General features: G+C 53.5%; 1 protein-coding gene across 1 annotated transcript; it reads right to left on the reverse strand.

The window, feature by feature from the left end:
- Positions 1 to 1,625: 1,625 nt before the first annotated feature.
- Positions 1,626 to 25,618, reverse strand: Irs2 (insulin receptor substrate 2). Its single transcript, XM_042697266.1, has 2 exons — positions 21,682 to 25,618; positions 1,626 to 3,977 (listed from the first exon to the last, which is right to left on the reverse strand). Exons 1-2 carry the CDS (start codon positions 25,616 to 25,618, stop codon positions 3,973 to 3,975), a joined length of 3,942 nt encoding a protein of 1,313 aa, XP_042553200.1. The 3' UTR covers positions 1,626 to 3,972.
- Positions 25,619 to 27,786: the final 2,168 nt, after the last annotated feature.

The following is a 27,786-nucleotide window of genomic DNA, read 5'->3' on the forward strand; positions in this document are numbered from 1 at the left end:
ACAGAGAGATTTTGCTGTTGCTCCATCTCTTTCCATCTCTCCCAGCTCGCTATATATTAGGAATTGGAGAGAGCTCCTAATGACCACACTCTAAAATGGCAAGACCTCAACAGATGATTGTGTAACTGGCTCTCACCTAAAAGGAAACTCTACATGACAGCTCGGAGTAGAATAGAGATGGCTACCTCCTTACTGTTTCTCCACCGTGCCATGCACACCTCTGCCCTTGTCCTCTGGATCTACAGCCCTTCAGTCATGTCTTCTGTTAACAGTGGAACTCCATTTCTTCCTGGCTTTCACCTCTCAAGCATCCTTTTCCTGGGAGGTCTTTCCCTAATCAACCTACATAAAGGGGGCACTCTCACTGTTCTCCCCCACTCCCCAACTTGCCGTAACCAGTACGGTATGGATCTGAAGTGTCCTCAGCAAGTTTCCTGTACCAGTGCTTAGCCTCCAACTGGCAGCATTCTTTGGAGATGGTCTGGAACCATCTGGAGGCAGGACTTTGCCGGAGGAAGTTAGGTCACTGCTTCCTGTCCACCCTGAGGTAAAGAAGCTCCTCTCTTCCACACCCTCCCGCCACCATGATGTGCTTCACCAGCTCCCAGGGCCAAGGAAATCATGAGCAAACACAAACCTTTCCTCCTTTAAGTTGCTCTGTCACGTGTTTTGCCAGCGATGGGAAAGTAGCTGTTACACCTTCTTCATATTCCCTGCCATTTGTTAGCCTTCCTCTGCTATCTGCTTCTCCTTGAAAGCAAGTCCAAGGGGTGCAGGGCCTCGGGATCTTTCCACTCTCCTCAGTGCCACAATATTATCACAAGGAGCGAGAAAAGCACAGGGAACACTGCAGAGCAGCTGAACAGTAGAAAAGGAGTTGTTCTGGGGGAAGTCTCTCAGACATAGGGGTGAACCACATCCCCCCTATTTCCACCCAACGGCAGCCACCTTCACAGCAGAGGGGCAGCTGGCCTGTCCTCTCTCATGTCTTTGGAGAGAACTTCCCACAAAGCCCACCCATTCTAGTTGTGAGTTTACACCAAACAAGTCGCTTCCTTGACTCTGGGAGGCTGAAGAGGGACCAGCACTCAGAAGGTTCTGTCAGAGTCAAGGCTTTGTCTGGGCTCAGGGGGGCTGTCTCACAGCACAGACCCACAGCCACAAAGACAAAGCCCCCGACACACACTGACAACCCATCACAGAAGGCAGTGGACTCCAGGCTGCACTGCCATTCCCGGCCTGCGTGCCTCAGAGCCGCCACATCCCCTCTGCTCCTTCACACTCGAGCCAGAGAGGGCGATTCTTACCACCTGACATTGTTAGCGGCCACGAAGGAATTCATACTTGCATGGAGAATGAGCCCTTAGAAGGACTCTCATGAGTTGGAAGGTTGTTTTTTAAACACATCTATTTTTCATTAAATCTCATAATTAAAGGAACATTTTCTGTTTCCAGTATAGGTTTTAAGAGGTATCAAAGTATTTTTTTTTAGGAATCTAAACTTTTTTTTGATACTCCACACTGTTCAACTGGGAATTCAGGAGTAGACCGGGTCTGTGTTAACTTGGTATTTCAAAGGTAAATTGGACCCATGCAGAAGAGACACCAAAGGTCCAAGCTTCATTGTTTCATAAATAATGTATTTTATTTTATTGCATATGGCTATTAAGGAGGGTACCCACGGTCAGTACAGACTAAAATACAACGCACTACCCTAGTCCAGTTTATCCTCGTCTCCTGCAGCGCCACACCTGCCCTATGTACAGCGCTCATGGAAGACAGGGTGAGGGAAGTCAAGTCTCTTCCTAACACGATAGCAAGAAATATATTTAACATCTTCGTATCCAGAAACAATACGTACCCAAAAGAAAACACTGTTTACTAACTGTTAAAGTTTATATAGCAAAAAATATTTTAAATTTAAGGTAAGTCAGGCAAAATGTACAAAGACCCAATATACAGTGTGAAGTTTTAGCAAACATAACATTTATACATTTTGGTTCATTTCTGTAAACTAAATTAAAAATGTAAATATTGCATATGCCTTTTGTTTTTTGAAATGTACAGGATAGAGGAGAATTTAGTACAGCATCGGCATTTTCAGGTGCAGTAGGGACATGAGCCATCTGGATTGAGTCAAAACCTACACATCTAGCACTGCAACCAGGAAGGCCTGTGTTCAGTCCTCTGCCCCTGAGCAAGTACCATCCGCCGATTCCTAGTGTCCCACAACGAAATAAAACTGGAGATTTTGTACATTTTAATAAAGTACAGTGTACACTGAAACTGACCTTCAAACTGACATGGTGTGTATGGCCTACGCACTGCTATGATGTGTCATCTCAGCAAAGTAAAACCTTAATGCTCGGGGATCACTTTACATTCAACTTTGTCTTGCAATACAATCCTCTGTTCTAAGGTTCACACAGAAGCAGGAAGACTTTTGCACTGCCATTACATATATTTTTTTAAGACATTGAATTTTTTGGTCTTCCTCTAAAAAGCCTCATTTAATTAATGCATTATTCTATAGTGATATATCTCTATATATTTATATATATTTTCTCCAACAACAACAAAACCAATAAAAAAAAACAAAAACAAAAACAAAAAACCAACAACTCAATCTCCAAGCATTAGTGCAGCCTCTACAGGACGATCGGGGAGACAGGCACTGGGGTGGGCGGTGCCTCCTGCCACGTGTCAGGGTGGCAGGCTGACAGACACTCTGTGGGGAAGCTCAGCAGTCCTAGGTGACATCTGTGACAATCGCCACAACGCCAACATTCTCGAAACACTGAAAACACAGAACAAGGGTAGCCTCAGCCTCATCAAGCAACACAGACTGTGAGAGACGGCACCGCTTCTCTTCTCATTTCTCTAATTGCACAATGGCTGGAATGACTCCCCTCTCTCTCTCTCTCTCTCTTTCTCTCTCTCTGTTTGGGGCAGCCTTACTGATCAACAAAATAGCATTATATTAAAGGTAATGCATTTAAAAAGTTAAATCTGCCAAACCTAGACCAGCTCTGAGCTAATAGCATGCCTACGTGAGTTTTTGGTTAGAGAAATGCAGGCCCAGATTCAGGACAGCAGAGACATCTGAGCTTGTGGATAGGAGAAAAGGCTTTTGCGATTTGAAGTACCTACACAAACATCTACACAGAGAAGGTTAGATACACCAGTCAAAGATACAAAGAGGTAAGTCATGCCCTCTAGCCCCCACCCGCCCCCACCCAGCTGATTGATGAGCTTCAAAAGTAGGTTGCTTCAGTTATATTTAATAATTATTCTTAGAATCCATCTTCAAAGTCCAGTCCCAGATTTCACTCGGTGGAGAATCATCAGTCCCACACCGGGCTCTGTGTGCATATGAACACAGTCGATCCTGGCAGGTCCTGGCTGGACTCCGCGTCTTCTCGGGCACCGGAGGCGGGGGCTGCACTGGACATGGATTCGCAGAAGGTCCCGCTGTGATCAGCCCGCAACCCAGCTTTACCTTGAACTGAGGTAGGACTGTGGTAGTTTTGAGTGTAAGCCAGTCAATACCAGATTTTACCACTCCAGTGGGTGTGGGAGAATCTCCCAGCATGCTGAGGGGTACACCCTGCTTTGTAAAACACGAAAGGAAGAGGAAGTTAAGACTCTGGCCACAATTTAAGGCCAATGGAAATATCCAATTTGCTGGAGAAGAACTTTATCTGCTAATTTAGTTATGAAACAAAACGAAATGCAACACACACAGCACAGTCATGGATGCCCCACGGAGGGGGCAGCAAGGGAGGCAGCAGGCGATCGTGGTGTCGGCTTCTTGTCTAACACAGTTCACAGATGTCTCAAAATGTATGTAGAGTTACTCAGATGGGAACGAAACATGAAAGCAGCTTTGGGTTGGAGGCGTGCTGAGCATCTCCTCGGAGCACAATTTTCTCAACGTGCGACCTTGCGGTGCAGTGGAGGTCCACCAGGGCTTCACTCTGAAAGAGAGAGCAGAGACCTCAGTCATGGCTCCCAGAACAGAGCAAACTCCACAGCTCTGTGCGAGAACCCGCAAGATATGGGTCCCTCCCCAGAAGGAGGTACTTTGTCCCTCCTCAAGAAACAGGAGAACATTATCATTCACTGTGATGACAGCCAGGTCTCAGATGAGCCCTGTGGCCATGCTCTACCTTAAACAGGTAAATTTTCCTTCCTGGTAGATGTATTCACCTATCTTCCATGTTAGACACACCAACCTGGCCCTCAACTCACAGATGCATGTCACTTTCTTTGTGGATCTAGTTCCTTTTCTGTCCATTATGAGTTCGGACTCCGATTCCATGTCTCAAGCCCTTTCTGCTCTTGTCATTTTTGAAAAAGGGTCTTTTTTCCCAGGATAGAAAGCCTGGGACAGTGATCCTCCTATTTCTACTTCCCATGATTAGCATATTTCTTTTGAGATGTAATCTCCAAAATTTTTGTGCCAAGGATTGACTGGAACCATGAGTCTCCAGATCTCAGTGTTCAAGAGCTGGGATGACAGGTGTATACCAGAGACCAGCTACAGGTTGAGATGGGATCTGGCTTTGACCCACAATCTTCCTGAATAGCTCAGATCACAGGTGGAAGACACTGTGCCCATTCCAAAACTTTAAGTTTTAAATGGTACTGGCTAAGATCCAATAAGCGGCAAGGACACAATTCACCCATGTATTTGTTCATACAAAGGCCCTTCAACAACTTTCCTTTTGGCTTTGATCCTGGTGCAGGGTCTCCTCTAGATTTAGAGGGAAGAAGACACTGACTAAAGCACGTGTCCTGGCAGGGAGACAGATGTGCCTCCAGCACCGGAGAAAGAAGCAGGACACCACCCCCAGCACGGTCCCCAGCTGACACGTGTGCGAGCCTGGGATATGATGTTTTGCACACATTCTCGTATACACACAGGTACAGCACTCCTGCTTCCCACGGGCCCCCTGCGACGAGGGGAGAGCAGAGAGACCTGAGTCTCCTGGCCTAAGGGACTTGAGTCCACGTTTGCTATTCCCCAGCATTCTGCACTAGCAGAGAGGCCAGTCTGCCCCGGTTCCCTCCCAGGGCCTCTCAAGGCATCCATACTGACTTACAGACAGTCCACAGCACCTGCCAAATCCCCACGGTTGTACCCAGACTGACCCTACAGACGCAACCCCAGGAGCAAACACAGAGAAACCAGAGGCAGCTTTCTGAGCCACAGCAGAAGGATCTGGACGCCACGGAGCCCTGGGAAACACAGGTACTTTTCTGTTACTTTCTCATAGAAAGAAGACCCTGAGACAGAAGTTGGCTGCTCTGACTGATATTCAAACTGCCTTTCCCCACTGTGAGTTAGTGGCGAAGACTGTGCTCTACATGCCGGCCAAGGCACTAAATGAGCCCAAGCTATGAAGGCACCTGGCCCAGGATGCCACGAAGTGACATCCAGATACCCAACTCCAGAGGTGGACTCGGCCACAGCCAGGCATGCTGGCCACCCCGCCACATCCACTCCCCTGCTCTAGCCAGGAGAGGCGGGGCTGGATAACCGGGCTACAGATCCAAGGGGCTGGGCCTCATGCTCATTATTTATTCCTAAGCTAAGTTATGGGCCTGGTTCATGCAGCACAAGAAACAAGAGAGTGTTTTCTAACACAACTGCCCCGACATCCTCAGCCTTAAATATTCATGCTTCCTGAGGCTGAGATTGTAGCAGGTATTTATTTATCCATTACCTCTGTTCACTCCACAAAAGCAGCAGACAAGTAATTTACAGCCATTGCTTGCATGTGCTTAGGAAGGAAGGCAGACTTGGAACTCAGGTGCGAAACAGAACATACTGGAAACCTGGGAGACTCCCAGTGTTGCTCAGACAATGGAAGACACACACACACACACACACAAACACACGCACACACACAAGCACACACACACACACACACGCACACACACACAAGCACACACACACACACACACACACACACACAAGTCTGCTCCCAGAGCTGGTATGACTGGGACTGGGATTACAAACACACCCCAGAGCAACCTTCACCTCAGACACTGCTCTGGGAAGCTCTGGGACGAGCCTTCGGAGCAGCATAGCCAAGGAAGTCGTTCTGCTGTAGGTTGCAGGTCCCATGGGCAATAAACGTAATCCCTACAAACCAGTTCTAATCCCACCCTTTCTCATCCGCTGAACACAGCTAGCAAATGCAAATGAGCAAGAATGCCCCTACCATGGCTTCAAGGCTTCAACCCACTGGCCCTGCTCCCTAAAAGAGAGGAGGGAGCAGGAGAGGAAGGAAAGGAAAAAGAAAAAACCGAGGCACTGTTATTAAACAGGCAGAAAGGCTACATGCAATACGTGGAGGAAGTGTCAGAATACCGAGATGTCACAGCACCAGAGAGCAGAGTGCCACAACCACAATTACACTGGGGAAACCCAAGCAAATACCAAGACCAGATTGTGCCAGCAATACACACAGCATGTCTGTTCTAGCCAATGAGGTCAGGCGTCACTGTGGCCAGTCATTCTGACTCACACCTATATTTTCATTATGGTTTTCTCAATTTGTGTTTGTACACATTTGAATTCAGGGTTATAGTCCAGTGTTCACAACCCAGTCCACATGCCTGGATCACAGCAATTCTACTCACCGGGTTCTCTCTGAAGAGCCCTGCTTGTCCCCGCCCCAACCTCCCCACCACCACTGTCCCAGGTTGGGCAGAGCTGGAGGAGGGCAAAGCAACCCCTGAATTCAGAGAGTAGTGTGGTGTCCACACACTAGGGCATCTCTGAGTTCATAGTGCAGAAAGATTCTGCTTTTCATAGCAAAGACAAAACCAAATACTTGTTAGGCGTGTGTGTGTGTGTGTGGGTGTGTGTGTGTGTGTAGTTATATATATAGTTATATTGTTATATATTGTTTCTAGTCACAAATACACTTAAGAAAAAAATAGATTCTTGGGTAAGTTTAATACTTTTCAGGTCATCTCAGTGCCCCATTTAGACCTTTTAGACTAAACATAGAATTAGGAGGGGACATAAGACTTCAGTCACAGGAGAAATTCCTTGAAAAGTAAGCCTGATAATTCAGTATCTCCTTACTTCACTGAAGGTGAAAAACTCTCATGAGAAGGGGAAAATAAGCACTGCTGGGTGTGATAACAAGTAAGCCAGAGATTCTAAGAAAAACGGTCATTAAACTTTCTTTTAAACTGGGGGGGGAAAAGCAACTTAAAAGGAAAACCCGGGTGAGTAAGCAAGCTGTGACAAATGGGACGGCACTTTTACAAGCTCCGCAGGCCGCCGCCCTCCCCATACCTGCTGTTAGACATTCCCCGATGTCGAGTTGCAACTTGCTCATGACACAATCCGGGACAGGATGAGAAAATCTAGTTTCCTCATAGGCTGGATGAATAAAAGGTATCTGTCCCTTTAACCCTCTGCGTGAGACCCAGTGACTTGGTGCTCCTGGTTCCCAGACCACGAATCACTGGCTTCAAGCTTCCACTCTACACCCCAATCTCCCCCGCAGACCCTGCACAGTCCCCACCACGGACAGCTGTCCTTCCGTGGAGGGTCATGTCTGGGTTCGTTCTCTGACCCATCCTCCTTTCTTGCAGGAACAGGGGCAAAATTATAGGAGAGATGGTATTTTCTTCCTTCCCAAACACCTGGGGCACCAAATGCCTCCTGGCTCATTGGTGGACTTCATTCAATTGGGAAATGTGCTGGCTCTAGCCTAAACCTGTCCACCCTGCTGACTGGGGACTAGTCACTCTGCTCCTGGGAGCACCATGGGAGACAGAAGGGTGTGCTGGGTGTCCAACGTGGGCCAAAAGTTTAAACTTCTACCCCATATCACCAGCTTTTTGTAAAAAAAAAAAAGTAAATAAATGTTACTTGCAGTAAGTATGTCATGCCATGTTGGAGAACACAGCACCAGGGAACATGCAGATAGTAAGAAAGCTACCGTCAAGTAGAGCCACACAGTTAAGTTTTATGGAAAGAGAAAGCAGCTCAAATGCTTCACAAAAACCCCCAGTTCCCTTATGTGGCTGTATTCAGACCTCAACACCTGTCCGTGTGACTACCACCTGTTCCTTCCTCACCAGAGTAACCTGTTTTCCTCTCCATCTTAGGTACTTTTTTTTTTTAAAGAATCTAAGTCTAAGTGGATTATGTAATGCTAGTTTCCTTCATTAGTTCTTTATAAAACTCTCCTCAAAGGACACCACAAATAATACCATGGTATCTGATCCTGCTTCCCAGATGACACTTACCTGTTGCATGTATGCTTTAGAGACGTCTTCCTTGCTAAAACGAGTCTGGCCAGGCTTTCCTGGTCTGTGTTCCCAGCACCTATTAACCAAACTATGCCTAACTAGGAAAAAACACCTCATGTGGTCTAAGCCATTGCTCCTGGGGGAAGGAGAAAGCTGAACACAATTTCCTAAAGGAAAACAAAATTTTAGGACCAAGACCCAGAAGTAGGAGCCCTTTCATCTTAAGGAGAATGATATTCCAAAGCAGAGATCAGTAAAAAGCATAGCTAAACCTGGCCTGCAGCCTGTCCCTACAAATAAAGTTTTATTGGAACACAGCCTACTCCCACAGCACTTCTGCCTTGAATATAGCTGGATAGCTCTGACAGACACTATATAACAATGAAGCCCCAAACACTTATCATCTCCCTTGACAGAGAGCCTGTCAGCCAGGATGGGCAATTTGTCAAAATTAAGACTGTGTGTTTCCATCTGTGTGTTACACCTAAGTCTAACTGATATCCTTCCCTCAGAAAGTATCTGCAAGCCTATGTCCTTCAGAAAGCTGATACTATCTACCAATACCACGCTATCCTGTTACAGACCCTACCGAAGACCATGGAGGAAGCCATGGAGAGATCATGTGGCAAAGCAGCCCATCTCTGGCTCTTCCACTCATAACAAGAGGCACTGAGTACATCTGCTCATCACCACACACACATGACCCTGGTGCTCTTGATTCTATGAGGGTACAGCTGCACACATCCGCTCTGAAATTCATAGCCAGGTCATTTGAACATGTCATTCTAAGTACTATTCTTCAGCTCTGGTAAGAATATTGGGGGGGGGGGGGGCAAGTAATAAAATTTGCATTAAAATTACCAATAACCTATAAGCCATGTAATTATTTTCCCAGACTTAACACATTTTTTGCAAGTATGATTTACAGCCATATAAATGGTAAATCTTACACTTGCAATACAAATGTTTTTAGTTTTCCTGTCATGTTAAGAAAACATGGAAATCAATGTTTAATTGAGGTCCATCTCCAGAGGGCTGGGATTTCTGTTTGTTTTGTTTTTGAACTCAGGGTCTCACATTCTTGCTTGGCTTTTTCCCCCAAGGTAGGTACTCCACCACTTGAGCCATACCTCTGCTTCTGGCTTTTTGCTGGTTAAGGGGAGGTAAGTCTCATGGATTTTTCTGGCCAGTAGTTAGCTTCAAACTGTGATCCTAGATCTCGGCCTCCTGAGTGGCTAGGATTACTGGCATGTGACCTGTTTTTACATACCATTGAAGCGGAACCTGTCTTTCCTGAGAATACTTACACAACTCTGGAGGTAAATTCTCAACCAGACTAAGAGGATCTAGGCAAGAGAGGACGGTGCCTCATCTTCTCTGGGAGGAGCTGGTGATGTCACAGTCCTCCTGTGACTGAGATGTATCTGAAAGCCCAGCTCAGGAGCCACACACAGTAGTGGTCTCTCCCCACCAGGCTCCGGGGTCTGTGGCTGTGTTGGACACACGCAGCTGCTCCCTGGGGTGACTCAGTGCAGCCTGGCTGACACTCCAGAACCACATGCCTTCCACGTACACTTCCTGAGTGGAAGACTCAGGCAGAGCTGGAGCCCCAGGACCTGGAAGCACACCCACTAGCTTCGCAATCCTCAGCCATACGGGAGCCCCTCTCTCCATGAGGGACTCTCTCCCTGCCCCGACTCCCCCCCCCCCAGCGAGGCCACTGTAAAATCACTAGATGAGATTCTAAATATAAAACATAATCGCAACCGACAAATGATACATGGATGCCAATTCACACATAAAGTAACACATACTAGCCGTGTGACTCATGCCCAGTCCCCTCAGCTTCTTCCTGTACCTTCAAACGCTGTTACATGCAGCCACATGTTGGACTCTGAACTACAAAGCCTTCTCCAGGCCAGGCGGCCCAGAGCTGCCCGAGGGCTGACCGCTCCCACGGCTCCCGGCCAGTGCCCTGGCCACAGGTGTCTGAGCACACCTGCTGACGTGGCCCCCTCCATCCAAACTACAGCCGTGCTGACATCACAGGACTAACCAGGGGCCAAGAAGCCTTGGCATAAAATGAACTCCTCCTAATGAGAGCTTCCAAGGAGGCAGACTCCTTGCCCCTCTCCTGGTCCCCAGAGGGCAGCTGCGTGCATCTCCGGCAGCAGTGTGGCAGTACAGGACCAGGGGGCTGGGAGTGGGAGGGGGTGGAGGATGGGCAGCCAGCTCCACTGGCCTCTCTGGTTCACACAGAATGTGTGCACTAAACTCCTCTGCCAAGGCAGAAACCCCATCCCAATCAGAAACCGCCAGGCAGGTGCATGGCAGCGGCATACCAGCTTCAGAACCCCGACCACAGCACCCCACGGCGGGGATCCATATACATTCCAGGCACAAGGACTCTCAGGCCCAGGACATGGACTTCGGAGACTCGCTGGCAGCTCTAGGGACACCTTCAAAGCAGACTTGCAGGAAAGGGTGGACGGGGCTCACCCTCCTGGAATGGCCATCAGGGTGCAAGGCTGCGCCCAGGGTCCCTGGCTTCTTGACTGGAGAGCAAGGATGACATCGCTCAGGCCTGGAGACGGTGCCAGCCCCCCTGGTGGCCACATCAATGGACACGTCCCCACCCACCCAGCATATGGCATGAGCCCCAGAGGACAAGAGCCAGCAACTGCAAGCTGCAAGGGAAGTTATCAACTCAGAGAAAGGACACTGCCCACATGGAAGAGGCTGGACTGCAAAGGAACCATGTCCCCAGTCCCTGTGCCTCAAAGCTGTGTGGGAGTCCTGGCAGGGCCGTACCTTCCTGGACGCCTGCACAGGCCATGACCTGGCGAGGAGAGCAGGGAGAAGGCACCAGCAGGCTCCATGTGTGCTGAGGGCATCCGCTCCCCCAAAGCTCTGCCCTGGAAGTGGATCTGACCACCAGGAACTTTCTGGTGTGTCATTCTGGATATTCGGTGTACGTGAGAGCTGATTTCTATCTCATTGAGTTTGCTTACAGAGCAGCAGGTTAATTTTATAACTTCTCCTAGGAACTATAAAATGTCTCCATTTTCTGCCCAAGGCTGAGCTGGACGCAGCAGCACTCAATGGCCAGAACAGAGGGAGAGAGACAAGCAAGGTCAGATGAGGTCAGAGGCAGCCTGCAGTCCAGGAACTAAGGGCAGCCAGGAGACCCCAGGGTGGGAGAGGGGACCAACAAACCCAAGGGCCTGGATGCAGCCATGTGCCTGCCACGAGGTAAGGGAAGATGGAGGGCCTTAAAGCCAGCATGGAGCGAGCTAGCATCTAGGATGGAGGACCAGCGTGATTAGATCATGCCTTCTCAGAGAGGAAACCTCCACATAGTAGCACCCAGCTCCAGTGCCGGAAAAGGTGGGGCTGGGCAGGACTCCCAGCCAGGTGGACCCCAGGCCAGCTCTGGCTGCCTCTTCAGTCATTGATTTGGCAAGGTGGACCAGGATGTACAAAGAGTCAGCTCTGGGGCAATGCTGTCTACCTGGACTCTCAGGAGACCCAGTGCACTTCCTCTGTTTGTGAACTGATTTAAGACTTGGACTGTCCACTGCACTCTGCCTCCCTCGGTCAGTAGAGGACCCAGGTAACAGTAAGTCAGTGCTCACAGCCTGAGTTCTAGAGCTCAGGACACGATGAATCATAGGTACTTTGCTGCAGTGATTATACACTTGGTACCAAGACCATACGCAGCCAGCGCTGCTGATAAACTAAGCTACAGGTGGCATCAGAGGAACACCATGCCAGAAAGAGTTGGTTCCACGCTATCTTTAACATTTTAATTGGACCCCAAATGCCAAAATGTCATTCTGTTTGGAAGCTGCCTTTACAAGGTAATTCCCACTAAAAAACAAACAAACAAACAAAACAACAAAAAGAACTACTTGTCAAAACCTCACAAGTGTTTGCAAATGTGTTGACATTTATTTATGCTGGTTTTGTGTGCTTTTTATAATCTAGTATTGCATCCCAGCTCATTAAAGTTTAAATTTTACTTTTGTGTCTGTATGGGGGCTTGAACTCAGGGCCTCCTGCTCTTGCTTAGTGTTTGTTTCACTCAGGGCTGGTACTGTACCACTTGAATCACAGCTCTACTTCCAGCTCTTTGCTGGCATTTCTGCTCAGATTAGCTTTGAGCTGTGACTCTCAGCCTCCTGGGTAGCTAGGATTGTAGCTACAAGCCACCAATGTGTGACTTTTTTTTCCAATTAATTATTTTTCTTATCCTATGAGCTAGATTATTTTTCTGAAGCCAACTTCAATTAAAGTACCTTTTCACTCTCAGAAAGAAAAGGCAGCCTCCACAGTGCTGTGGCTCCTGCATCCTCTAAAGCACACTTTCTTCCAGCGAACTGTGCATCACAAGTCTACCTGACAATGACGCCAAAGTCCTTTCTAGTAGTTTCACCAAACTCATTTGGCAAAAACAACTGGAAGGGCGTGTTCCAGCTGTCCACTTCAGGTGTTATTTTAGGTCACTTTTATGTAGGAAGACAGGAAACAAGGAATGCCTACTGTCAATTCAGAAGTGTGTCAAGGTACAAGCAGTAGGCCCTCCTTTTCCAGGCAGTGCTGTTGGTGATGTCTGTGTGCCCCAGGGTCCTAGTGCCGCCATTTCTGATCTCCAAACAAAACAAGCTGCTCATGCAGTATAATCCCTTCCCTGTCTAATCCTGCTCACTGCTCAGACTTTCCAAAGCACTATTTGCATAGTTTTTAAGTTTAGTAAGGACATCTTGGCCTATTTCCAAGACTTGCCTCCCTGATTCACAATTTCCCCCATTTGCCCATCCATCAGAGGCAGCCCAAGTTCTGAAGGAGAGAGACCAGGCAAGAGCTGGGTGGGGCCAAGCCTGGTACAGAGGGGAGTGTGGCCGAACTCAAAGGCACGATCTGGCAGCTTCTCTCACACCTGGAAACTCACAGGATTACAGGATCACTGACGTCAGCACCTCCTTATGTCCACAGCTTCAGGCAATGAAAGCACTGCATTCCTAGGTCCTTAGCCCCCCCACAGAGGCACATATTCCCAGAGGACTCAGAAGCTGGCACAGGAGGGTCTACTGAGGCAGGAGGAAGACCCCCTCCTCCCAATTCCAGATCATCCTAGGTTTCTCAACTAAGTCAGTGCTCAATAAATTCATTATGCAGAAGGGGGAGGGGAAGGAGCTGAACCTGACATTTGCCCTTAGCTGGAAAGAAGTTGCTGGTGCCTCACCCCCAGCAGGAAAACCACTCCCTTTTCCTCTGTCCTGTGGAAGGTGCCCCCTCCCCCGCCTCTAGAGCTAGGGTGCTACTGGGTGACTGGCTGTGCATGCTGCCACTTTCTAGAAGAAGAGCACACTTCAAAATGTTAGCCAGTGCTGGCCACACATCCCATCGCCCAGAGCACCAGCACACATTCACCTGTTGTGTGTTCTGAAGCATGGGACATCTTGAGTTCAAGCACTCCTAGTCACATAAAAAAAATGGGGCAAAAGAGAGAGCAGCTTGGTCCAACTAAATCTGTATGAAACCATTTCTCTTATGTATAAATCCAGTAAAGTCATTTTTTAATCTCCTAATTAAGATTTCAAAGGATCTTAAAAAAAAAAAAAGGTTGAACTCCTCTGAAGATAGCACCCAGTAACAACTGATGATTTATTTGGTCCTTAGGCAGATTCTAAATTAGTCAGTTCTCAGATAAGTTTGTCATTAAATAGGTGAATGACCCATATTGTAGGAAACCGCTAGTGGACTTGTTTGTAATGAAGAGTGGATGGTATTCCCACCCATCCAACATCCCTGGGAGCAGGGCAGGCAGGCCCTGGCCTCAGCACACAGGACTTGGGATTGGAGGACAGCCTCAGCTTGGCCTTCAGGTCTGAACTATCTCAACGAGCACATGATGTAGCATCCTCCTGATTCCTCCATCCACTGCCTTTCACCCCAATTATCCCATGCGTGAGCACCTTCCTTTCTGTTTCTGACTTCCAGGGAGCTATCTCAGCTGGTATCCACAGAAGGGCAGGGTCTGTCCTAAGGGAGCAGGCTACATCCTGGAGGAGAGTCAGCCAGGGTCACAGAAGACCCAAGGAGCGCTCTGCAACGCTTCTCGCAATATTTACAAACAACACTGCCCTCATGAGACCGCTGACCTTGAATAAGACACCAAGTTCCTGGGCCTCTGTTTTCATAACCTTAAAATAAGCAAGGTACATTATGTCAGCGCCTCCAACCCCATGCCCTCAGATACCCTGGCATTTGTTTGTTAGTGTTTTTCAGATTGTCACCACACTGAGTTGGAGCAGTTTTAATGGACTTGGGGGTGGAGGCATCTTGCCAAATATCCAGTGTGCTTTACTAAAATGCATTTTGAAAACGGCTAGAGGAACAGACAGCCTCCCCCCTGCAGACAACAGAATTCCAAGGAGCGGAGCTGGGTCCCTCACCATCACGGATCCACCAACAATTCAGTCATGAACTCTAAAATTCACCAGCAGCAACACAGGAGCCACGGTAGTAACAGCAAATCCTAAGCTCTTCACACTGGCAGGCATTGAAGTGGTTATAAAACCAAGGGCTTCCTCCAGTGCTGCCTTTCCCCCCTTGGCTGTGCCTGTCTGACTCAGGCCCATGGCAAATCCTCATGCCCCTGTGGTCTCTAAATTCCCCAGGGCTCACTGGGACCTGAGAGGAGCCATCACTCCTGCTCAGTGACCTTGGGCAGGTCTCTGTCCTCTCTGAGATGAAGCGTCTTTTCTCCCCCGCAAATAGGAACTTAGTTGGCCCTGCTCACATCGTGGGATGTTTTGTAATGTTGCGTGACATCACGTTTAGAAATATCTTCACACTATGAAGCAAGGGAAAGAACCTCTGAATTTTACCCCAGTTCTTTGCCCTATGGAATTACCTTTCATAACTGACCAAAATACTGGCTCCAATGCACCCAACTTCAAGATCATTCTTTCAAAACCAGTAACTGTGCACCAAGTGTTAGGATTGTTCGTGACACACATTTTGGCGGCAACAGATGAGGTCCAGAGAGTTCACAGAGAGAGAACATCTCACGGTCTCAGGTCCTCTACGTTGCCCTGTGCATTCTCCCACACAAAAAAGCACGAATTGTTCTTAATTCAAGCACATGAATTTTAAGGTAACAAAATCATATCATAATAACTATTTTTATGCTTTGAGAAACCCAGAACTTAATGTAGCATAAAAATTCACTCAAGTATAAGTACCAGTTCCATATAAATAGATCACTTATCTAACAGTAAGATCATAATTATGCTTAAGGTATCGTGTCAAGTTTCAAATGGGTCACAAACTCTATCATTAGTATTTGAGTTTCATTTATAAGGAAAAATAACTGTTGCCACTTGGACTATGATTAGACAAAACATACACACACACTCACACACATTCTCACAAACCTACCATCCCCAAACCAAATGCTGGTGTTTTTATCTAAAATCCTAGCTACTCAGAGGCTGAAATTGGGAGGATCGTGGTTTGAGGCAAAAAAAAAGTTTAAGAGATCCTTCATCTCATCAGAAATAGCTATGTATTGTAGTAAAAGGACCTTACATGCAGGCCGGTGTGGGCCTAAACAGGAGACCCTATCTCAAAATTAAACAGAACAAAAAGGGCTAGAGGTGTGGCTCCGTAGCAGATTGCCTGTGTAGCAAGCACAAAGCCCTGAGTTCAACCCCCAAGTACTGTGCGCACTCATGCATGCATGTGCACCCCCCCCCCCACATACATACACCATCAGCTTCAATACTCTATAAAACAAACACTAAAGACCCAGTATTGACACAGCACAATACATGTAACCATTTATCTCTAAAGTATATGTCCACAGATCAAAATATTGGACCAAGTATTCCAAATTGCAGTAAAAGCACAAGAAGTGATAAATAGAGCTCCAGGCAGAAGCATCACATATGGTATAAGAAAGGCATGCCAAGGTTAAAGACCCGGAGTCTTTGGAAAAGTAACCATGATTCTTTGCACACTTAGTATCTTTGTAGCCTAGCAGAGGTACTAAAGTGGCTGTTTTACCATTCGCACACAGTGTTCAGTTAAGAAGGAAGACCATCAGGCACAGACCTACCTGGCATCCTTTGCACTATTTACAGAGCAAGCTCCTGGCACAGGCACATCTCTCCTAGCTTTCCCTACCCAGCCTCCACCTGCGTCCATTATCTCGGTACACTTTCAGCACCAGTCTTAGTAGCTCTCCTGAACAACACGGAGTAACCCGTGACCTCCCCTGACCTCAGCACTTCCTCCCGCACAGCCTTCCTGTGCTCTCCAGAAACAAAGTGGCATTGAATCCGCCAGCAGCATCCACCCTCACCAATCCGAGTCGCCGCTGCTGTCCGGATAAGCGCGCACACAAGAAAATCCACCCAGTGTCCCAACCCAGGTGGATAAAAGGGTGGTCACAGAACTCGGGACTGGTAAGTCCCCTCACCTTTTACAAAAACTGGCAATTCTGAAAATTTAGAAATTTTACTTAGCTCATCTAGACAGCGTCTACAGAGACATATTTTACTCCTGCTGGTCTAGAGAAACAAAGTGCAGAGAAGACACCTCCTGCCCCATACACACACACACACACACACACACACACACACAGCCCCAGAGGGGCGTGCTAGGCTGGGCTCCGTTTCCCTCTGCCTGTTTCCCGCTCTGCACTTGGCGAGGCAGATAAGAGTAAAGTTACATTTCCCCTTCAGTTTCTAAGGTGAAATGGGAGCAATGGATTCTATGCTACCCCACAAACAAAACAAAACAAAACAAAACAAGACAAAAAAGCCTTTCCACTTGCCAGATCTGATACCACAGGTTACCTAGCTCCTGGAACTGTGCTTGCACAGAATCGCGTTAGTAGGAATTTTAACAGAAAGCCATTATGCCCATACTGTCGGTGAGCCTTCTGCCAGCCCTTCTCAAAAGAGCTCCATTACAACAGAGATCCTGCTAAAGAAAACCAAACACTACCTATCTACCAAAATTCCTCTTTGGGGGGTAGAAGAACAAAACAACCAAACATCTTCCTCCTCTACTTTGACAACCAAACAGCTCAGTGCTACAAATCAAAACTATACTTGTAACCCGTCAGTGAAGACAGAGTGAAACCAACCCCCAGACAACAAAGCCAGGAAAGTTCCGGGCTCTGCTAGCCTTTATTCTGCCCTCCTCCATGAAGCCCCACCCAAGTTTTCCTAAATGTATATTCTGATGATATATTCTGATCTTGTCAAGAGCTCTCCACAGGGGAACAACTTCTCAAAGGGAATCCAAAGTGGGCTTTGAAGATGGGTCAGAAATCAGGCAGTTTTCCTGCATTGTTATTCTACCATGAAATGTAAAACACTACTTTGTTACTTTCCAGAGTTTTCTACGAACAAATCTTGTTTTGTTTTCTTCTGCTGGCTGGTGATCAAACCCAGAACCTCTCACATGTGTAAAGAATCTACCACTCAGCCAGGGCTACACCTAGCTCTCTGATGAAACCTTAGGCTAAAGGAGGGGGGAGAGGGAGGGGACACTGGTTCTCATTGAACGTAGAGACTCGTGCAGAGAAGCAGCCAAGGCAAGCATTTCAGGAGGCACTGCCTCCATATGCTGCCTACTAAGGGCTTGGTGGGGGTGCCCTGCCACTCCCAGAACCCCATCTTCACCAGCTCAGCATCACAGCCTGCCTGCATGCATCAGAGGGTCTTCCAACACATTTGGTGTTTATAATCTTCGCTGTCTCTCATGGGGCCTTGAGACAGGGAGAGAGAAAGATTAGCATCACCCCATAGCAGCTAGAAACCTAGAAGCAGGGGTGAAGCAGCCTGCCCAGTCACACGCAGACTCAAGAGCAGCAGCCGGAAACCTGGCTGCCTGGCTCCACGCACTCTGCTTCTTCCGTCTCTGAAGTACTATTTTCGTAAAGGTTTCTCTTTCAATAAAGGAATCAGAACAAGCCACGTGACTTTCATTCACGAAAGCCTGTGTGTTTTCTCAGGCACCTTGGCTGTCTCCTAGTGCAAAGAGGGTGGGGCGCCCTGCACCATATTTCTTTCCACATAGCCCAGGGCACCTCCCAGAAGCAAAGCCGGCCCATGCAGCCTTCCTGAGGCTCATGGCACTACTTTAAGACTTTGAGGGGCAATACCTTCCAGACAAGAGTTCCAATTCTTACTCTTCCTTTGGAAACACTTTTAATTTCAGACTCTTTTTACTCCAAGATAGGAGTGGATGGTCTTTATACCAGGAAAACTTAAAAGTAGATGCTTTTTGTAGTGGTAGTTCTAATCTAATCTGTTTGCTATGCACAAACCAATTTTAGAATAAAAAGCCCCTTAGTAAGGATGTACCAACATGTCGCGAGGGGCCACATCAACCTAGCATACTCATACAGAAATAAAATTAATTTTAAGGAGCTGCTTTCAAACACATAACATTTAAAAATCCTATAGAACAATCACGTTTTTCTGTGCACACACATGAAACACATGACCAGTAAGATAATAAGCATAAATTAGTACACACATGTACATCATATGTATATACACACAACTAAGGTATGCTGGCTTTCCAGTCAGTGCTGCTCTCAGTTGGTTCCCAATTCTGCTATTACCAATCATTGCTGCAACTGGGCGGCTTGGTTACCATGTGCGCAAACATATCGGTTACCACGTGTGCAAACACTCAACACTACAGAACACCCCGAGCCCCCACCCCATTATTTTGCTTCCCAGGCACTGACAAGGTCTGATCTACCGCTGATTTGGTTGGAAGCTTCTAAGAGTTCGGGCAAAACGAAGCCCATTTCCTGCTACACCCCCTAAAGAAGTACTTGAATCCAGCTTTATAAATCATTTTCCCCAAGGACAGTCATCTACGAAAAACCTTTAATCTGTAAGCACCCCAAATAAAGTTTCTACTTGCACGTGTGAGTTTCATGAAAGTCAATGTCCATTCTGAGTTTCTAAACATCCTCTTTCAGTTCCATAGAAAGGAACATTCCATGAAGTCCAGTATGTACTGCACAGCAGGGAACAGGCTTCCCTAGCAAGGACCGCAAGCTCGCCTCTCCCTTTCTCCTGTTCCCTGAAGTCATTTTCTAGAAATCCAATTTGGCCTATGTGCCTTCTTTTTAACATGTGGTTTGGGCGCAGTTGGACAAATTGGAACTATCTTTTTCCTTTAGCATTGTCTTTTTCCTTCTCATAAGGCTGCTTACCATGATAACCACAGACTTTGGAAAAAGAGCAGCACCTAAAATGACCTCTATTCAGCATGGAACATGCAAGCAAACTGCTGCCTAGACTTCAGAACTGTGAATCCTATAGGTGGAGAGCAATTTTACGCCTATGGGAAACCTTAAATAGGACAGACTAAGACAGGTGTCTAAGCAAACTCACCTGCTATAGATCAGAACTGTCACTATTCTACAAGAGGCCACCTACAATGGAATTTTAAGCTGAAATACAGTGGTTCCAGAGGCCTTGAGTCCTCTTGGCTGTGGGCTGGGTTGTAGCCCAGGCTTCCATGGGAAAAAAAAATCACAGTCCTGGACCCATCCACCTCAGCTCTGTGGGTTCCATCTGCCCCTTCATCAAGACAGGGAGGTGTTCCATCCTCAGGCTGTACATCTAATTAGAAGCAGATATGGGCAAAAAGAGGCTCCCTCCATCTGACTTTGATGTATACCCACGTGGACACACCATATGTTTGCGTGTAAGTGGGTGCACGCATGCGCGAGCCCTCATCTTCCTTCCGCATCCCCTTCCACGCTGCTCTGTTTACATGGTTGATGGCTTGGATGGCAGCTAGCACTTTGATTCCCTGGCACCCTCACAATTTCACAGTGTTTAATATAACTCCAAGCAAAGTGACCTTCAACTGAAGTCCCCTGAATTAGAACATGGCAGCAACCTCTCAGGCCCTGAATCTGATCGTTCCGTCTGACTTTGCCTCTGCCTTTCTACGGCCGTAATAGGAAAGGAAATAGAACAAAGGGTACTCCGCCTGCAGCTATCATTTCACATCATCCACGCTGGACTTCAGCAGCATTCATCTGGTCTGCTCAGTTTACAAACAAAAGGCATGCAGATCCCCCGCAACATCCCATCATCCCCTCTGCCAGTCAGTGCTCAGCTCACACCAGCACCCAGTACAGGGTCTACCCACACCAGTAGGAGGGAACGGTTCCCTCAGCCTAGCCTGCTAACACCCGAACCAACAGCTACACAATTAACAACACTTGACTCTAACAACACTCCAGCTCCTCCTGCCTCCCCTGACAGCCCATTCTCAGTCCAAGGCAGCCAGAAGGGCTGGCCAGCTGCAGAGAGAGCGCAAACCCATCTCTGGTTGCTCATGGATAGTTAATGAGATGGGAAGAGCGCTGAGCAGCCTCATGTCCAGCTGTTCTTGGAAAGACCTGTGTTTTTGTCTTGCCCTGTTTCCTTAAAGCACTGATCCTGAGACCTGGCTGCACTTTTAAACCACCAGGCTACTGTGAGAAACACCAGCATTTGATCTCTGTCAGCCCATGATTGACTATCACAGGGTCTGTAATTCTAAAACTGCCCCACTGGTTTCTCCGAGTTCCATCATCCACACATAACCTAAGGATTGACTAGAGTTGCACCTTCTGTGATGCACCCCTCTAATCCCAGCATTCAGGAGGCTGAGGCAGGAAGATGGAGAATTTGAAGAGAGCCTGGGCTACCATGAGATGTGTTTCAAAGAAAAAAACGAAAACAAAACCAAACCCAATAAAAAGACCTTCGGGCTCTGGGCTAGGCCCCACCTAGTTGACCACCCCACCCTGGGTGGTAAACCAGGGTTCCCAGACAGCATGCAGGGTGCTGCAAGCGTTCCGAGTGACAACCACACCCCCATGGGCAGGCTCCTCCGGCTTCCTGCAAATCTGGGATGCTCCCTTTCAGCAGCCACCCAAACCGATGTACCAAGGCCTCTCCTAAGCCTTGTGGCTTGAACAGCGACCTGGGGTGGGGCCAGGCCCACGAGGAAGCAGCCCCCCCAACGGTCTGCCTCTGGCCATGTCTCACCTTCGACCTCGAGTGGGGCCTAGCTGGTGAACTTCCTCAGAGCCAAGGGGTGGGGAAGGGACTCAAGACAAATGGGGCTGAAACAAGGCCGAGTCTCCCTCCCAAGGGGAAGAAGGCATCAACTGAAACCCAGGGCCCACCTAAGTGTCGTTTCCCGCCCCCCCACCTTGCGCTCTTGGGGGGGGGCGTGAACCTGTGTCCGCGCCCGTGCCCCGGCGTCCAGCCAGGAGGGAGGCCCAGGGGCAGCCTCTGTCCCCCCCCCCCCCCCCCCGCCGCACTGGCCTCACCGTTCACCCCGGAGCCTCACCTTTCACCGCGGTGGCCTCCTTCAAGTGATGGGACAGGAAGTCCAGGCTGGCGTAGGCGCTGGCGGCGGGCAGGGCACCGGGGCCCGGGCCGCCGCCACCCACCGCGCCGAGGAGCCCCCCCAGGCTGCGGGTCCGGCCCCAGGAGCTCTTGTCTGCGGACTGGGGGTGCTGCGCGGGTGGTGGCTCGTCCCTCACGTCAATGGCGATGTAGTTGAGGCTGCTCTGGAACCCCGACGACGAGGTCTCTCGGCGCAGGGGCGAACCGCCGGCCCCGGAGGGACAGCCCGCCAAGGCCCCGGGCTGCCCGGGGGTCCACGCGCGGGCCGGGGGCGCCTGGGGCCCAGAGAGCGGCGGGGCCTGGCCTGGGGCGGCGGCGGGACCCGGTTCGTCCACCGGGGCCCCTCCGGCGCTGCCACCGCCGCCCTCGCTGCTTTTCCTGAGAGACACGTTTTCCACGGAGGCCGAGTTGTGGCGCTTGGGGTTGTGGGCGAAGGAGGGTGACACGGGGGTGACGGTGGTGGTGGAAGAGAAGGTCTCGGAGCTGTGGCGGCGACGGCCACCCTGCGGGTCGGCGCGGATCACCTTGGCGCCCCGGTGCGGGTCGGTGGGCGGGCCGGCCTGCAGGAACGCCTCCACGCCTGACACCTGCTCCATCAGGCTCAGCCGCTTCAGGCCCGACGTGGGGCTGGCCACGCGGGCGCCGTCGGGCTTCGGCTTCGGCGGGGCGGCGATGGGCTGCGGCGGGGTGGCGGCCACGCCGAAGGCCATCTCGGTGTAGTCCCCGGCGGAGTCCCCGAGGGGCTCGGCGGGGGCGCCGGGGTCCGAGGGGGCGGGCGCGGGCGCGGGCGGAGGCCGGCGGTAGAGCTCGGCGGGGGGCGGCGGGGGCGGCGGCTGCAGGGCGGAGGGCGAGGCTGGCGGGCGAGGCGGCAGGGGCGGGCAAGGGGAGGCTGCCTCCGGGGAAAGGAGCGCGTCCAGGGAGCCTGCAGGGTCCCCGCCGCGCCGGGCGCCGGGCTTGGGCGAGCTAAAGTCCAGGTTCATGTAGTCGGAGAGTGGAGAGCGCTGGCGGCTCTCGCTGCTGGTGCCTGGGGTGCCCGAGCCAAGCGATGAGGCCGGGCTGCTGGCGGACAGCAGCGACGAGGAGGAGGCGGCCGAGACCAGCAGCGGCGGCGCGGGCGGGGACAGACGCGGGCCCGCCTCGCCGAAGTCAATGTTGATGTACTCGCCGGGGCTCTTGGGCTCAGGGGGCGCGGGATACTCGCGCATGCTGGGCAGGGTCTGCAGCCCCTCCAAGGACAGGCGCGTGGGGCGCACCGCCCGGCAGCGCGGGCCTGGCAGGACCTCAGCGCGGCCGCCGCCCCCGCCGGGCCTCCCCGAGGGGTGCTGAGCCTGGCCGAGGCCCCCCGCCGCGGGCCCCGACCTCTCCTCTTCCAGGATGCGCCCCACGGGGGAGCTCATGAGCACGTACTGGTCGCCGTCGCCGCCGCCGCAGGGGCAGGGCCCCCTGTGCACGCGGGGCAGGGAGCTGTAGCAGAAGCCGCCGGGCGCGCCCCGGGGCGCCTCCTCGAAAAAGTCAGGCGGGGTGCCCGCGGGGCCTGCCTCGCTGGGGGACATGTTGAGGTAGTCCCCGTTGGGGAGCAGCTTGGGGTCAGCGTGGTCCGCGGGCAGCTTGGCCCCGCACCACATGCGCATGTACCCGCTGTCATCCGGGGAGCTCTCCGCGGGGGACCCTGCCTTGCAGCCGCCCCCCGGGAAGGTCCTGCCCGCGGCCAAGGGGCGCGCGGGCACGGCAGCGCCCGCGGGGGGCAGGCCGGCAGCGGCGGCGGGGCCGGCCCTGGGCTGCAGAATCTGCTTGGGGGCCGACACGCTCGTGGGGCTCATGGGCATGTAGTCGTCGCCCCGGCCGGCCGGCCGGCCGACCCCCGGGAGGGCAGCGGTCCCTAGGAGGGCGGCGCCCGGGCTCATGGGCATGTAGCCGTCATCCGCCGCCAGGTGGCCGCCGGAGCTCCGGTGGGAGCCGATCTCGATGTCCCCATAGTCCTCGGGGTAGGGGTGGTAGGCCACTCGCGGCGAGGACGCCGGGAAGGGCGGGCAGAGGCGCCCGGAGCTGTCGGAGAAGGTGGCCCGCATCAGGGTGTACTCGTCCAGGGAGGCGGAGGAGGGCTGCGGTGCAGGCCGCTGCCGGGCGGGTGTGGTCAGCGAGTAGGTCCTCTTCCTCAGCCCGCGGTCCTGGTCCGCCCCGTCCCCGGACACCCTGCGGTATGGGCGGCCGCAGGGGCCCGGCGCCCTGTCCATGGTCATGTAGCCGCACAGCTCACCCGCGCTGCCGTCCCGGGCGGGCGGCGTCTCCGCAATCGATTCGGGCGTGTTGCTCCGGCGGCTGCACGGGGCCCTGGGGTCGCCGGGGCTGGAGCCATATTCGTCCAGGGACATGAAGCCGGGGTCACTGGGGGAGCCCGAGGCGGAGGCGCTGCCGCTGGAGGGGCGCTGGCCGGGGGGCAGGTGCAGTGGGTGCGGCAGGTGCGGGTGCGGGCCCGGGGGCGGCGGGTAGGAGCCCGAGCCGTGCCCGCTGCTAGACGACAGGCTGCCAGGGCTGGTGGCGGCGGGGGGCGAGCGCGCTACGGGCATGGACATGGAGCGGCTGTGCTGCAGCGCGCCCCCTGCCGGCGCCGGCGCCGCCCGGCCCGCGCGGCCGCCGCAGCCGCCGCTCAGCGTGTGCGAGCGGCTCAGGGGCGCGCGCACCGGCCCGGGGCTCAGCGGGCTCCCGGCCACGGACACCGGCCTGCCGGCCGCGGGCCCGACCCCGACCCCCGCGGCGGCCGCCGCCGCCGCTCCGCCGTCGCCCTCGCTGGCCGTGCGGACCCGGCAGGAGCCGCACTTGGCGGCGGGAGGGGTGGCGGCCAGGCTGTCGGTGCGCGAGCGCCGCACCAGGCCCGTCTGGCTGGGCGGCAGGTTGACCAGGTGGTGGTGCCGGCGCGCGCCGGGGACGCTGATGGGGTGCGTGGCTGACGACCCCGAAGACTGGCTCTTGCTGCGCGGCCGGAACTCGAAGAGCTCCTTGAGCGCCTTCATGGCCTCCAGGATGGTCTCGTGGATGTTCTGCGCCACTACCGAGTCGTCGGCCTGCATCCACAGCTCCCCGGGGCCCGTGACCGCCGAGCGCCCCACCTCGATGAAGAAGAAGCTGTCCGAGTGGCCGCAGCGGCGGATGTTCATCAGCTGCAGCGTCACCGACGGCTGCTCGCAGTTGAGCTTCACGAAGCCGATGGTGCGCGCCGACAGGCACAGGCGATACACGCCCGTCAGGTTCTTGCTCTGGCCCAGGCCCTTAGGCTTCAGGTTCACCTGCCACACCTCGCGGTAGGCGGCCGTGGCGGGCGCGAAGAGGCCGTAGTTGTCGTCGCCCGCCGCCGCCGCGCCGGCCGAGCCCCCCAGGGCGCCAGGCAGGGAGGCGCTGCAGGAGCCGGCGCTGGCCGCGTCGCCGGCGGCCGCGCGGCCCTCGCTGACCAGGTCGGTGAGCGCGCGGTACCAGCCCTCCTGCTCCTGCTCGTTCTCGGCCGCCACGGCGAAGTACTCGTCCTTGGTGTAGAGGGCGATCAGGTACTTGTGCTTGGCGTCGGCGCGCTTGTTGATGTTCAGGCAGCAATCCAGCGCGATCACCCGCTTCGGGGCGCCCGCCTTGCTCCGCCACTTCTTCTCGCTCTCGTAGTACTCGAGCCGCGGGGGCTGCGGCGCCGACCCCCCGCCCGCCGAGGACGGGGCCTCGTCGCCGGCCGCGCCGGGGCCGCGCAGCACGAAGAAGCGCTTGTGGCCGTGCTTCTGCTTGCGCAGGTAGCCGCACTTGCGCACGCTGTGGTTGTTGTTGTTGTTGTTGTTGTTGAGGTTCGGGCCGTCGCCGCCCGCCTGCCCGGGGGGCCCAGGCGGCGGAGGGCTCGCCATCGCCGGCCGCTCAGGCCGCGCGGCCCGGCCCGGCCCGGAGAGGCTGGGGGAAGGCGGAGGGGCGCGAGGCCCAGGGGCGCGGGAGGGGACAGCTCCCCGCCACCCGTCGCCCGCCCGGCCGAGCACGAGTCCCTCCGGGCCCGGGCAGCGGGGAGGGGTCGGAGCGGGTCCGCGCGGCTCCGGTGGCGCAGCGCGCTCCGCGGGTCCCGAGGATGCCGGGAGCGGGCGGTGGCCGCCCCCCCGGCCGGGTCCGCCCGCGATCGCTGCCTCGGGGACTCGCTGGCTGGGCCGAGAGTCGGGGTCTCTGCGCTGCGGGGCCGAGCCTAGGGCGCGCGCGGCCGCACCGGTGCTGTCGCCGTGCCCGGCGGAGAGAAGACGAGGCGCGCTCGGACACTCGGGGTCTGCGCCGCCGCCGCCGCCGCTGAGGCTGCTGCTGCTGCCAACGGCGACCCGGGCTCGTCGCGGTCCCCGCCGCACAGTGAGTAACACATCGCGCACCGAGTGACTGAACTAAGAAGAGCAAAACAACATGTGACTCGGCGTTACGCAGGCACACACGGCGCGGACGCCCCGCCCCTCCGCGCTGCATTGGCGCCGCGGCCCCGGACGGACGGCGCGCGCGGCCAATGGGCGCGGCGTTCTAGGGGAGGCGGGCCCGGCGCCCCCGCCCCGCCCCCTTTCCCCGGGGCCGTGTTTCCCGCCGTCCCCTCCCCCAGCTCCCGCGGAGGCCCGGGCCCTGCACCGCGGGGGCCGGGCCGGCTTCATTAATCAGGGGCTCGTTGTGGATGCGGGCGGAGGAGATGCCACCCAGGGCGGGAAAAGGGGCGCGGAGGAGGGGCGGGGGCGGGCCGCAGCCCGGAGGGCCCTTCCCTCCCGCCTTTGACTCAGTTAATTGGGCTCTCAGCTTCCGCCGCGGAGGGGGCGCGGGGCGGGGGCCGGCGGGGCTCGGGCCGGCGGGGTGGGGGCCGGCAGGGATCCGGGGGTTGTGGGGCGCGCTCAGGCCGGGGCTGGGCGGGGGCGGCGCGGCCCTCGTCCTCGCCCCGCGCCCGCCGCCACTCCCCTCCCCTCCCCACTGCGGCGGGCGGATCCCGCGCCAGGCTCGGGGGGCGCGCGCCCCGCCTGCGGCTGCTCCGCACTGGGCGGTGCCCGCCGCCGGGCCCGCGGAGGTGGCGGGCGGGCGCGCGGCCCCAGTTGTTTACGAGCATCTCCGGAGCCGCCCGCGAGCTCCCGATCGATGCCCGAATGGGGGGCGCGGGCGCGGCGCCCCGGAACCCGAGCCGCACCCGCGGTTCCCGCAGCCCCGCCCTCCCGGGGGCGCCCCTCCCCCGCACCCCGCGGCCGTGGGCTCTTTCCGGGGCGTCATCAGCACCATTCACTTGTCTGGCTCCCGGGAAGTGGAAGTCGTCTGTTTGGGATGTCAGGGGAGGGAGAAGAGGCGTAGGAAAATGCGGTTTCCATAGAGCCGCGGCGAGGCGGGCCTGGGCGCGGCGGGCGCGGGGCGTGGGGTGCGGGGCGCGGGTCCCCGTGGCGGGCGTGCGCCTGGCGCGAGCCCGCCCGCGCCCGCGCCCTGGCTCCGGGTGGGCGTTCCCGGACCTGCAGGCGCCTCTGGGCCCGAGGACGGTGGTGCCCTTGAACCACAGTTGGGAATTTGGGATCCCCTTAGCTTTGGGGAAGCGGATGACAAGTCAGCACTGAAAACAACTGCATCTCCTAGAAGACAGGGGGCCCCGCGGAGGTCGGGGGGCCTGGAGTTCAGAACAGAGCCGCAAACCAAAGCAAGCCCACAGCCCCAAAAACATGGCCTCGTGAAAAAAATACGTGTGAGAATAGTTTGTCTTACTGTAGTGTTGGTTATTTTCTTATTAAGACCTTGAAGTTTGTCTCAGAATGTCCCGCACATGTTTATAAATTTCTCTTGTAATAGAATCCTAAGTCTAAGGGGAGCATTTTAGATTTTTAAGTTCTTGAAAGGATATGTATGTGTGTATGTATATACATATAAATATATATATGTATTTTCACTGTGACTTAAGAACTAAGGCAGTTTTGGTTTTAGTATATATATGTGTGTGTGTGTATACAGTTATGAGTAGCATAAATAGGACTGAGTGAAAAGTAAACATTTTATTTCAAAGAGCTCCTACATATTTTAGCCAGAATTTTAAAAA

This window comes from Dipodomys spectabilis, unplaced genomic scaffold (genome assembly GCF_019054845.1).
Source record: "Dipodomys spectabilis isolate Male_0828 unplaced genomic scaffold, ASM1905484v1 ptg000215l, whole genome shotgun sequence".
Classification (NCBI taxonomy): Eukaryota; Metazoa; Chordata; class Mammalia; order Rodentia; family Heteromyidae; genus Dipodomys; species Dipodomys spectabilis.

Excerpts from the sequence above, each read along its gene's own strand:
- Irs2 (XM_042697266.1), bottom strand. The coding sequence starts at position 25,618 with ATGGCGAGCCCTCCGCCGCCTGGGCCCCCCGGGCAGGCGGGCGGCGAC.